Below are 13,453 nucleotides of genomic sequence, written 5' to 3' on the forward strand. Positions count from 1 at the left end.
CTCTTTACTTCCTCTTGCTGAAATGTTGATTCTGTTTGCCATCCATCTTAACTTGTTATTCTTTATGTCTATGTGATTGATATATTTTTATATTATTATAAGTCAACTTACTTTTTTATGTATTTTCCGTGGACCTTTTGTCCCTGGGTCTCCACTGAAAAAGGGCTCTGTCCCAGTTGGACTAACCCAGTCAACAAATGTCAAATAAATAAATAAATAAATAATAAATAATTATAGTGGACTAATACAAGGATTGTTTTGTGTACAGTGTTATCAATGGTTCAGTAAGTTCTTGATAGTTCATAAAATAATACACTTTTGGAACAAACTAAGGGAATGTCAACCTTTTTAAATGCTGAGACTTGCAATCCTTAATGCCGAGTCCCAGAATGTGGGCACTGAATGACCAAATTTCCAACATTATGTATATTATAGGCTCATATGTTAGTACTAAGCTAACTGCCCTTGAGAGCCATTTTAAGCCTAGCCAATTATCCCTTGTGAGTCTCAAACCCTGAACCTTGTGCTTGTAAGGCAAACACCTTAACTATTAGGCCAACCTCCAACCCTTATTAAGTTTGAGTTTGCCATTTCTTAGAACATTCCCTTTTTATATGAGGTACGACAATCTCAGAATTGGTATATATGCATTCAGGTGGACTATGGTATCTTGCCTCCCTGCAAAACTACAGGAAAACAAGTTTAAAGTATTAGAGAGATGTTTCATATTCACTCCGCCTGTTTTTGGTCTTGACTTTTCCAGTGTTTTTGCCTCAGCATTTCATTAGGCAGCCTAAAGGATCTGTAAGAATATGGGTCACCAATAAAAAAAATAAATACATAAATAAGAAAATCTAAAAGTAGATAATTCTTTAAAACATGCAGAACACGGAGTTTCAGTATCTTAAGCTTAGTACCTGGAGCTCTGAGTAAATGCACTCTTTTTGATAGAGTCCCATGCAGTGTCTTGAAGCTGGTAATCTTTTCACACTGTAGAAAGAAACACTTGCCCAAGCTCAGTGTTACATCATGTGTATATCGTGGTGTCTCTCGTTATCGACTGCTTGTGCTTCTTACAGTTTTGGTGGTTGGAGTTTAGCTCCCCGAAGCACTTTTATCCTTATGTTTGTGGTTCAGTGTTACATCTAAATTTCTGTACAGAGACACAATAAAGTCTTTCACCTTCAGATGGGGTGGGTCTTTGACTTTGTTTTTTATTTTCAAATTATTAAAGCATAGAAAAACACATACCCTTTTTCCCTTCATAGATGTTGCTACTACTTAATGCCAGTCAGTACAGACATGCAGAACATATGACAGTATGAACGGCAACATTTAAAAAAGACACTGTGCATCAGACATTGAATTTACAGGGAGCATGGTGAAACACATGGATGTGGATATGTAGTTAGACCTCCTGCATATATATGGAACATGGCCAGTCCCTATATTTCAATATGGTCAGTATTCTGCACTGGGACAATAAAGACGCTTTAATGACAATGGGACTTCTGAAGCTCCAGATTGCCTGCAGGTCCATCACAGTACTAAGAGTCACAAAGAATACTAAATATGCACCTTTTAATTTCTGGGACATGACCATATCCATATTACAGGATGAGAAGTGCCAGAAGCTTCAAATAAAAGTTGTGTTCATAAATACAATAGATTTATGAAAAACATTATATAGACCAAGAAACCTTGATCAATTTGGAAAAAGAATCGACTGAAGAATTGCGGAAATATAAAGAACAAAATCTAGAGACTTTTGAAAGGTATAAAAAAGATATATGGACATGGGAAAGAAAGAGAGATTTGATATGGTGTACATACCTCTCAACCATACTGAATTCCTTGGAATTTACCAGTTTTGAAGGCAAAATAATGGGGTGTCACAAATTTCTGAGTGGCCTCTTCAATTCCCAATTTCTTTTTTATTTTAAGTACAATTTTAAAGAATGGCTGACATCATCATGTCATCACCAGTGTATCCCACAATGTCATTAATGTGCAGAAATGTGTGTGATGACATCAGCTTTGAGAGGCAGTGTCTGACTGCCTGTCAGAAACCCAGGAGATTAAAAAAAAAAAAAAACTTCAGTTGTTTACAGCTGCGGCCCGTCCATGACTTGTGGTACTGCAGAAGCTCTCATCACCTATATGAGCATGTCAACTAATTTTGAAACCTGTTTCCTCCTTCAAGTTTACAAAAATGGTGTCTTGGGATGTAGCAGAACTACTCAGAAGCCAGCTACAAAAGAAGCAGCAACCTGCTGCAATGGCAAGGAAGCAGCCAGAATGGAGTCAGAGATGATGGGACACCGTTCTACTCCCTGCATCGTCCGACAGAAGGCGATGGATTACAGGCAGAGGGAGAGCTTTGAAGTGGACAGCAGTGGCATTACCATAGGAACTGCGGAACCCAGCACTGAAGAGCAGCAGTAAGTTAACAGATGTTTTCTCTCTTCACATCTGGTCAATAAAGCAACACAGTTGGGATGCTGGGGGTGGTCAACTATCCCTGTTTTTGTGACTCATAACTTTCCCTCCCAAAATCAGTTAGACTGGGACTAAAAAAAAAAGAGCTGGATTGTGATCAACAAATAATGACATTCTTTACAGCTACTGGCTTCTTTGTCTTTGGACAATGCATGCTATTTCGTATGATCTTACTCTGACCACTTTGTTAACCAGAGATGCTAATATTTTAAATTATTCTTGGATTTGGGGCCACTTTCTTTGAATATTTCTGGGCTTGACCCTGCTTTTTGTACTAAGACTTTTAGAGCTAAAGCCTTTTATTTTCCCCTAGTGTTGTCTGTATACTGCTGCCTGCTCACACAGTGCTGATTTCTTCAAATAAACTTAATTTTGGTTGCTTATTAATAGAGCAGTTTACTATGCCTGAAGTGTTGTTGTCAGAATATGAACATGAATGCAAAATAAATGAGTTAATGAGTTTGTGTACTGCTAGAGTAAAGTTCACACATTTACATAGTATTTTTATTTAGTTAGTTTTCCAAGGAAAACCAGCGACAACAGACTGTGATGTTGCAGCCATGAATTTATACCCTTCCAATACAAAATGCGACTGATATTTTTGCTGTTGTCTTATAAATGCTTCAGTAGCCCTAAGCAGTAAGCATACCTTGGGTTGGCAGTGAGTTCATTGAAGGTCGGGTGGCTTTTATTTGGGCATTTTTAGAATTTGCCATTGTCAGACTTCCTGTACCTCTTTGTTACCACTTGTTTAGACACCAGCTGCTAGTCAAATGAACAGCGATTTGCTTTTTGCTAAACAGGTGTGTATGTGCGTGAATGCGTGCGTGCATGCACGTGTTTGTTCATTCACTCATTCTTTCCACTACACCTCTTAGTATTCAGGACTGTGATGAAACAATATCAGATGAGACCCAAACCATGCAAGTTGGTACTATTTGGTTAGGAAACTGATTTAAGAACATGGATTGAACAGCTGTGTATTTTCAAATGATTGTGTAACCTAAATGACTGGCATTGTCAAATAGCCACCTTAGTAAATTTAAAGATTAGACATTTCAGAAAGGGCAGATGAAACTTCACAGTTAGGAGGCCAGTTGTGAGATCACAGTGTATTTCAGAATAAGAGCTCAAGTTTTGGCTGAAAACAAACCAGCCCACTAAACCAGGTCATCAAATAGCGATACGTGCATATACACATATACTATTCATACCTCTCAGTGCAAGAAATCTGGACAAAGCCAGCAATGATGGGGGGACAAAGCCTCAAAAATAGGGACAGATTTTAAATGTTGCTCCTATAACTTAGGAAGTTGTTAGAATAGCAAGTTTTCCATTATTATTACTCAGGTCACATACTTGTCCTTGTATCAATCCAGGATGACTTCCACCACCTTTAATTTACTCTTAATTAACTACTATACTCCTTCCCCATCCTACTTCCAACCTTCCACCCTTACCTCTACTGCAGCACTCATTATGACTAATTTCTCCATCCCTCTCCTGGTTCTAATCCTCTTACTGTACTCTACCCTGCCTAACCAACAACTCCCTGTGCCGAAGCCTCTATTGCCCTTAGTGAATTTCTATCTTATTTTTTATTTCCATCTTCATGTCCATTCTTATACACCCCTTTCCTTTTCTCCCTACATTCCTCATCTTCTTCTACATCCCTACCTTAAGTTCCATCTACATTCCTACCACTTCTACCAAATAACTGTATATTTACATATTTTTTCATTCATAGAAAATGACTGTTTTCCAATATATATTAAAATGTGTGTGTAATACTCTTTTGGCAACACTTTGTTAATCTGCTTTTCTGCTTTTGCTTTTCCACTACATGTAAAAATGTATATACAGGACTCTGTTGGAATTTATTTAATCTGCTTTTTAGCTTTTGCTTTTGTTTGTCAATTTTTGTAAAACCTTGTTGTATTTTATTTCTTCTTTGTATTGGAGCTTGTCTCCCCCAACTTCTGCTGAAAATGGGTTTCTTACCCAGTTGGACCTTCCCAGTAAACAAATATCAAATAGAAAAATAAAAATAAATACATTTTCTGAAGGATATCACTGGTTTGGCACCTATGTTTCTAATGGACACAGGCAACCTGTAAATGGTTCATCTCCCAGGACCCTGCTTGTAAATGTTTCATCTCCCAACCCTCTGCTTACACTTATCAAGGGTGCCAGAACTTGTCAGAGATTTAGGATGCATGGCTAGCCTTAAAAAGGGCCTTGTGGTCATTAGCCTAGTAAACGCCTATGAACGTGTGATATGAAGTCTGGAACTCAAGTGCTTGTCATTATTTAGTATTATTTAGTTACTTTAATCCTTAATGATTTGCCAGGAAGCAGGAACAGAGCAAAAATATGAGGCAAAAAATCTGGACATTTCGCGAAAATCTGGACAGCTGAGATGTATGATGCTATGTTGTTAAATAACTTGAGTCTGGCAGGAGCTCTGACAGTGGAAATGTATTAAAGCATCACCCCAATCATCCATCCATCCATCCATCCATCCATCCATCCATCCATCCATCCATCCATCCATCCACAACCCCTTTTTCCCATTTTTGTATATGGGCTTGGGTGTCGCTTCAACAGTGATAATCATCTAGAGCCAAGGTTTACACTGCCATCACTGCTGCAGTAGTACTTTCACATCACACTCATACCTATATCCAATTTAGTGTGCCCAATCCACCTACTGCATGCCTTTGGAATGTGGATGGAAACTGGAGCACCCAGAGGAAACTCATGCAAACACACGGAGGACATGTAGACTCTACACAGAAGAAAATATTGCTTAGCATCTTTTATGTAGTCAGTCTCAGTAGGAGACATTACTTTGAATTTCTAACCTAATGCATCCACAACAATATTTTATAGTTAGCTAGGCAACCTGAAAGGTTTAGGCTTAGGGGATTAGAATCAGCCTGTTCCTATCCTGTAAGCAACAGGCTTCTGTTTGCTTATTTAATTATTTATATTATTATTGCTAAAAGCAGGTGTTGCTTAAAATGCAATCAACTGCCCTTATTATGAGGCAGGCCATACCACCTGTTACCAGCCCAGAACATGTTCATGGTATCCCACAATTCCATTGGGGTGGGTGGTGTACACGATTATGCATACAAATTTTATGTTAATTAGCATCCAGATTTTTGCCCAGCTGTACCTATTTTTCATGGGCCTTTGTTCTGATTTTTGATGTTTCTAGGCTGACAGGTATGATGATGATGCAATATTTATGCAAAGCAGAAAGCAAAACTAATCAATGCAAAAACAGCAACACTAAAGATATTTGAGGAGAAATCCATGCAAAGGCATCGAGACATGCAAAATTTAACAATATAAAAAATAAGAAAACAAAGAGGAAAAGTAAAAAAGAGGATTAGTAATGGAGAAGTTAAAGAAATAGAAACTGATGTTATTGATTACCTGTGAAGTGAAAGATTTAGTGTAGAAAATCTAACTCTGATAACATCACAGCAGGCTAGAGCAAAGGATCCCTAAATTAAGGAGAAACCAGTGGAGCGGGAAACATCTGATCATTTGACAGATGAAGATACTTTGGAGCCTTCCATATGAAACCAGTACAAACATTCAGTTGGAGCATTATAGTAAAGGAAGGTACAGGAAACTGTGGCAACTCTGACACAGTCAATGCTGTGGAGTGATAGGCCAGTAAGTTCCCAAATGAAAGAACAACAGACGACATGGGATGAAACTGTAGAGTATGTGGCACAAGAAGATGCTCTGGAACTTTCTACAGCATGCCCGCAGGAAATGGAAAACAAAGAGTGTGCACTCAGTTTAGAAGAAAATTAAGAGAAGAGTTGCTTGATTTAATAGAGATGGAGAGACATATTAAGATCAATGAAAGAAATAGACTACAGAAAGTCAATAAAACCCCAAAAGTTAGAGTCTGATAAAATAAATGAGCACGGTAATTAGGACTGTCTATAGAGATTCATGCGATATAACCGAAGCAAATAGGATATATTACTGTGCAACTACATTAATAACTGATAAAGTCTTAACACAAAAATACAGGGTAGCAAGGGAAAGGAAGGGGAGCAATCGAATGCCATCATGGAAGTATCGAATATGCACAACTATAAAGCAATTACGACAAGAAGTGTCACTGTTAGAAGAGTATAGAAGAGGGAACAGATCAACAAAAATACTCGGAAAGATAGATGTGATAAAAGCAATCTGCAATATCAGAACAGATCAGGACCCATCATGCACTATCACAAATAATAAACTAAAAATCTCAGCACAGGCAAAAAACCTAGAAGCTATGCAGATAAATATAGAGGAAAAATACAAAATAAGCAATTTATTGATGACCCAAAAACGTTTTATAGAGAAGTGGGAAACAAGGTAAAAGAAACTGAAAGACCACCAAAAATAGAAGAAACAGATACATTTTGGAACAATATATATGAAGATCCTGTGGAACATAACAAAGATGCTAAATGGCTAGAAGAAGTAAAAGAAAGAATAAGTTCAAATGTACAGGATATGAAATCGGATGAAGTAACAGCCAGAGAGATTGAAAGAAAGTTAAGAAAAGTTCCTGATTGAAAAAACCCAGACCCAGATGCAGGTACCTAACTTCTGGCTAAAGGTATTAACATCTTTACAAGAAGATTTAGCCAACAGTAAGAACTAACTGCATGAGCAATTATGATGTCCTTTTACTCTGTATAAAGGATTAATAAGTTTTAGAAAATTACATTTTAAGCATATGTTGTTGTATATTAAGATGAACTCCAATAAACATCGATACACTTGCATGCACACTCACACCTATGGCCAATTTAGAGTGTCCAACCCATCTATTACATGTCTTTGGAACATGGGAGGAAACCATGTGAACACAGGGAGGACATGCAGACTCTGCAAAGAAGGCACCCCAGGCAAGAATCGAACCGGGGAAACTCTTGTTGTGAATTGACAACACTATCTGCTGTGCCACTGTGCCACCCATTTAATATGTAAGACATGACCTCCTATGGGAGATCGCAGATATACCCCAGGGATTACCTCAGTGTCACTGCTCGACAGAGGCACAGCAAAATAATGGGTATAGCTCCCCATACTAAAAGATAGCCTAGTATGAACCTATGAACCTATGAACCTATAATACCCCCACCCCTGTTACTAATATACTGAGAGCAGTATTATATAGAAAGGGAAGCAAGCCTCTAAACATGCTCAGTTTTGCCTGAAACACACTCATTTTGCTTTATACATGCTCATTCTATCTTCAAACATGCTGGTTTAGCTTTAAAGTTAATCATTTCATCATTACATTTGTTTTAAACAATTCCTTTTAGTTAAACTTTTTGTGCCTTCCGCTTGCTTAATAGTGCAGTTTGTGCCCTTGTAATGCCCCTTTTGTCTTCAAGTAAACAGTTCGTGTTGCTTGTCATTACCTTTGATTCTTTTCTGGCTCTTTTTGTGCTCGTTTCTCTTAGTTTTACTTTCACTGTCATCTCTAGACCTCATGGCTCTGGATTTTATTATTTTTCATCCCGGTTCTGACACCATGTCGCTCTCTCATTCTGGAAACAATAGAATAGTCTTCATGGGTTCTGTACAAGCAGCTTTATTATATAGAGACACATTATTATTTAAGATTACTGGCTTTAACTTATATACAACTAGCAACTGTATTCATACATGTTATCACTGTAACTGCTCTTAAAAAATGTCCCTTTGGAGTGCACGTGTTAGAGATTATATATGTGCACATAAAGCCTTGACATGCTTCTTAAAGATACAGTGCACATCACTTGCACTCTGATCTACATATGTTATCTAATATTTACTCTAGCTTTCTGCCATATTACTAAAAGGTAGTTTTTAGGCATGTGGACCAGGTGATCACTGAGGATCCAAACTCAATTTCCCAATTGCCCCAGAGTACTGTCTGTTTAAGTGACTTGTTCACAGTCACACATACAGGGCAAATGGGGACAGGTGAAATCAAATACTGGACCACAGGAAGAACCTTGTTAATATCTCATAGCTTCAATCTTTTGCACTAAGTTCCAGTTAGGAAATAACAGGCTGTTCAGATGAAACTCTGTTACTTTCTCATATAAGTTATATAATTTACAATTATTAATCTCAAAGGAATAAGTATTATTATGGACCAAATGTCTATCCATCTGGAGTCATTTTGTAGTACAGCATAGCTCGTGTAAGACACATCACAAGACTATCATAGCTGCATTGGTACAAAATGAAGCAATCTAGCTGCAAGTTAAAAGAAAAAGCTAGCTGGGAAGCACAAAGTATTTTACTAACTTTACTGAACTGTTGAAATTGCATCTAGTTTTGTGTTAGAGTTCCAAATACCCTCATTTCCACTTCTGTGTCTTATTTCCTTCATTCATATTACTCTGCTTTTACCTTAATCTCCCCCTTCTTCTTCTCTTCAGTTACCCCATTGTTCCCAATCCACCCTGCATTTTCTCTCCCATTCTTGCCTTGACCTTATCTCTTACCTACGTACCTCTGAATCTAATATACTATACCTTACACATTCAGACTTAAACAACCTAATCTGTTTACCTTACCTAACAGGCTACCTTTGCAAAATTGCAACATCTCTCTAGGACCAACATTTTACTTCATATGTTTATTACTATTACTAATATATATTCTGAGTTATACCAGTGAAATTTGTTATTACCGATTTGAGGTGTACATCTATTGTTATTTTTATTACCTGCTTTTTAACTTTACTGTACAATAAAGAGTTGGCCATGTGGCCTAATGTATAAGGTGTGTGACATCATAGATCAGACTTATATAGGTTCATGTCCTACCATCCAAATCACCAGGCACCTGTAACACCAAGCTCATCTAGATGGTCACAAAACACCAATAACCCCAAAAGAAATCACCAACTCACAGTTCGCTGAAGTATGTAGGATTTTAATAAAGTAAATAAAATACATAAAGATCAAAGCCACTTAAGCGCTTTTGTCCCCCTCGCGCACAGACCTTCATCAGAATCGTACTTTTGAATAACGTTCATGTGGTTTAAAAACTAAATACCCTTCCCTTCAATCAAAGTCCTGTCAAAAATTTAAGGACACAGAATAATAGATCACTTGTAAAAATAACTATGATAGAAAATCATTGTGTATAGAAAATGCTAGTCTAAAAGGATTATAAAAAACACTATTAAAAACATTTACTGCTTGGATTCTTAAATAATCATGGCATGTCTCTTTAATTTACTGAAAACTGAAATAAAGTCATTAAGTTGTGCTGTTCAATCCATTCATAACTGCTAGATCATCTCCTTATAAAGCAACTTATTTCTCCAGTCACCACCAAACACAGTATAGTTGATTTTTTCCAATACAGAAAACGTGAATTTTAAAAAATTGTTACATACTAAAGAGTGCCTAGCCAGTGTACTTTTATCATCTTTCTTACTCATGCTATAATTATATTGATAGAGTCTTTTATTTAATGTTCATCCATTTTTCCTATATAAAAAGAAGGGCAAAAACACCATCTGGCATGGTATACAATCTTCTTAGACCTACAGTTCTATCGGCAAGGCTTTTTCCATTTATTAATGATGTCTAAAATCCCCCATTTAGCTCAGTGTCAATAAATGGACACTGTTTATAACTGCTGCATCTAGATGAGTTACATAGGGGGTATAAGCTAAGTGTGGTGGGTTTTTCAAAAATATTTTTAATACTTTTCCTGTCCTTGTAGATGAAATTGGGCAAATCAGGGAAAAACGCCATGGAATATTCGACTCCTTTTAGAATGTTTCAATTTCTCCATACAGTCTTTTTAATACTTTCGGAGTCTATAAAATAATACAAACCAGGTGGCTAGAAAATCTATTTGCTAAGTGAGGTATATCTGAGCCGACATTATTCTGAGACTTTGTAATGTGCTGCATACCCACCTGAATGATGGGTTCCTCAAATCAAGCACTTTTTAATGTTTAATTTTAAGAGGTTTTCTTGGTAGCCCCCTTTCTCTGAATATATCCTTAAGAATGCCTTACTCAACTAAACACTGCTTTTGATTTGATGTTAATCAAGAAACCCTAAAGCACTGGCTTGTAACTAGCCCCCTTTGCCAGGGGGACGGAAGCAATTAATCGACTTGGATTTTTATGTATTTTATTTCCTTTATTAAAGTCATGCATACAGGCAGTGAGTTGATTGTTTCTTTTGGGTTTCAAGTCCTACCATGGTTGCCTAAAAAATCAGAGCAGCAGTTGATGTCTGGCAGTTAAAGCAGAAGATGAAAGCTCTGACTTATTAATGAGCTGCTTATTCTGCCATGGGTACAGGGTTTGAATCTCTCCTGCTGTCTGACCTGGAGCAAATCACTTATGCATCAGTGCTTTGAGGAAATTGAGAATTTGTGCTAGGCTCCATAAGGTGTCTTGGATTGCATGCCTAAATAACTACCTATGAATCTAGTGCTGTCCTTCTTTTGCCAATTTGTCTGGGTCATGCCTGAAAAGAATCTCAAGATCAGTGCAATTACCCAGTTAATAAATGTAAAAATAAAATAAAAATAAATATTCTGTATTGCACAGAGGAGTTCTATAGCAAACAGTAGAGAAGAATTTGGAGTTTTCAAAAGATGCTTGACACTCACATTGCTTGCACTATTTTCAACATGTGTAAACTTTTTAAAATAGAAATTCAAAAATTCAGAGATTAGGGGTAGGTCCTGCCCTCTAATTAAGCCAACACAGAGCATCAGGAAGGTCATGGTGAAGAGAACCATAAATTTGAGACATCTTTACTAGAATTCACATTCTAAAAAAAAAACTGTTTTGTCTTTGGCCAAAGTCATGTTAGAAATCAGGCCAATCACTCAGTTGTCAAACATTAAATCAATATGAACAAAAGTGTTTGGGAATATTGTTCAGGTTACAAAGCTGGATAAGGAAGATCTTGGAGAAGTGGTAGCTAAACTCTTGCTCCATCTCAAGGGAATACTCACTTCGCAAAAGGAATATGTATGATGAACTACGGGAAGTGACGAAGACATAATAGAGCTCCAGAGTGAGAAAGATGCAGACAAATATTAATAGTATGGTTAATGGCAGATGAGGTATTGTTTGGGGTAGAAACATTATTGATAGAAAAAGACAGAGACAGGTGAGGTAAGAAGCTGTGTGTTACAACTAGTAATCCTGAAGGTGCTATCATAGATGGTGAAAGATCTAAGGTGAGGAACGTGGCTTCTCTTTAAGATACTTATGAAGGAGTATAAGCTATGCCCACTGACTAGTCAGGATGGAGGCTGACCAGTAGCATCAGTACTTTACAGCTACAGGATAAGAGGACCAATCTTATGGGTTTTTTCTGGGTGGCCCAACTCCTTCCCACCTCTCCAAAAGACTGTGGCTAACTGTTTACTCTAAAATATCAAAATGTATGTATGTGCTCTGGTCCTTCTGGACTGAATCATGGCTGAAATGAGAACATGAAAGAATCTTATCTGGCGAACAAATAATAAATGCATAAATTATAAATAAATAAACGGAATACATAACCACTCAGGGTACAGTGAAGGCAGTGTTGTTAGTGTTAAATATTTCCTGGCTACCTTTTGGTAATTTGCTCCTTAACACATCTCTTAGGATGAGAGGCATCGGTAAGTGATTCTACATTTTTTTTATTTAGGACAACTAGAAAGAAGAGAGAATATGTGTTAGGATGAGTATTCCTTGTTCCAATCATTCTGGGCAAACATTCAAGATAGTTTATACATGCCCTTAACAGATATGGTGCAGCACAGCTGGCATTTTTAAAGGCTGGTGTTTGCTACACTATGTGAGATTAAACGTGAATAAAACTTTTGGATACAGACAGCCGGCCTACACCAGCAGAACCGAGACGGTATGACAGGTGGCTCAAAAATAAATACAAATAAAAAAATAAACTGATATTACATTTTACTGAACTAACAATAGACATCTAAGGACTTCAGTCATCAGCAGGACAGAACAGAGGCTATACCAGGCCAACTACATCTCCTTCTGATTGATGGTGTAATTGGCAGCATCAGCAGACGGTACTGTGTCAGGCAACAATTTATTGCGGTGTGCTCCTACCTCGTGCTGCTCTAACCTATGAGACCTTGTAAATGGCACACTTACCATAGAACACAGTTTTCAAAACATTATCAGTGCATGCACAAAGATAATGTGAAAATTGCTTGCAAACTGCATACCCTGATATCTTCAGGGCACAATGTCCAGTTATACTTAAAAAGAGAGGGATGCTTAATTTTTGTCAGTTACAGATTACTCCATTAAAAACAGATCAGGAAAAGGGAATTTCTGCAGGACAATACAACATTATAACAATATTTAAGGATACTTACTGGTTGAACTTTGACTTCTTCAGTGACAGCTGGTGACTTCTTGGAAGCTGCCCGAGAAGAATGTCTTCTAATTAATGATCTATAGTCACTTAAGTCTGGAGATGACATTTCAGGAATTGTTTCATAAAGTTCAGTCTCATCTTCTTTGTCTTCTTCTTTGAAAGTCTGAAACAATAAATCAGTATGTTACACAAAAAGAGCTGAATGCTTTTATGTGTAGGCATTCTGAGTCACAAAAATGTGTTTTATTCATATAATTTGGACTGCAACTGGTCAGAGTCATGATATTTCACCTACACAAACAAAAATGATACAACAGTGCACTGTGAAAGAGAATTTAATGGAAAACACAAAGGTGAAGTTATTCAAGAGTAGCAATCAGTAAGATTTATAACAATGAGAATTTGTAAGGCTTATTTCCAAAAAGAGCAGAGAAGGGGAAGGATTGCTAGAAGCTCTTCCCAGTGACAGTTGTACAAGCAATAATGTCCTTCAGGGTGGGTGTTAACAGTGTTAAGTTTCACAATAACCCTGGCCAGTCTGTAAT

The 13,453-nt window shown here is 37.2% G+C and overlaps 1 protein-coding gene across 1 annotated transcript in view; it reads right to left on the bottom strand.

Moving 5' to 3' along the window:
• ABCB1 (ATP binding cassette subfamily B member 1) overlaps window positions 1–13,453 on the bottom strand; it is a 1,009,232-nt gene that overhangs the window by 406,875 nt on the left and 588,904 nt on the right. Inside the window, exon 18 of the mRNA XM_044067521.1 lies at window positions 12,907–13,071. Within this exon, the coding sequence (XP_043923456.1) occupies window positions 12,907–13,071 (165 nt within the window). The remainder of the gene's footprint in view (window positions 1–12,906; window positions 13,072–13,453) is intronic.

This window comes from Protopterus annectens, chromosome 3.part1, assembly GCF_019279795.1.
Source record: "Protopterus annectens isolate FY-2018-M chromosome 3.part1, PAN1.0, whole genome shotgun sequence".
NCBI classification, from domain to species: domain Eukaryota; kingdom Metazoa; phylum Chordata; order Ceratodontiformes; family Protopteridae; genus Protopterus; species Protopterus annectens.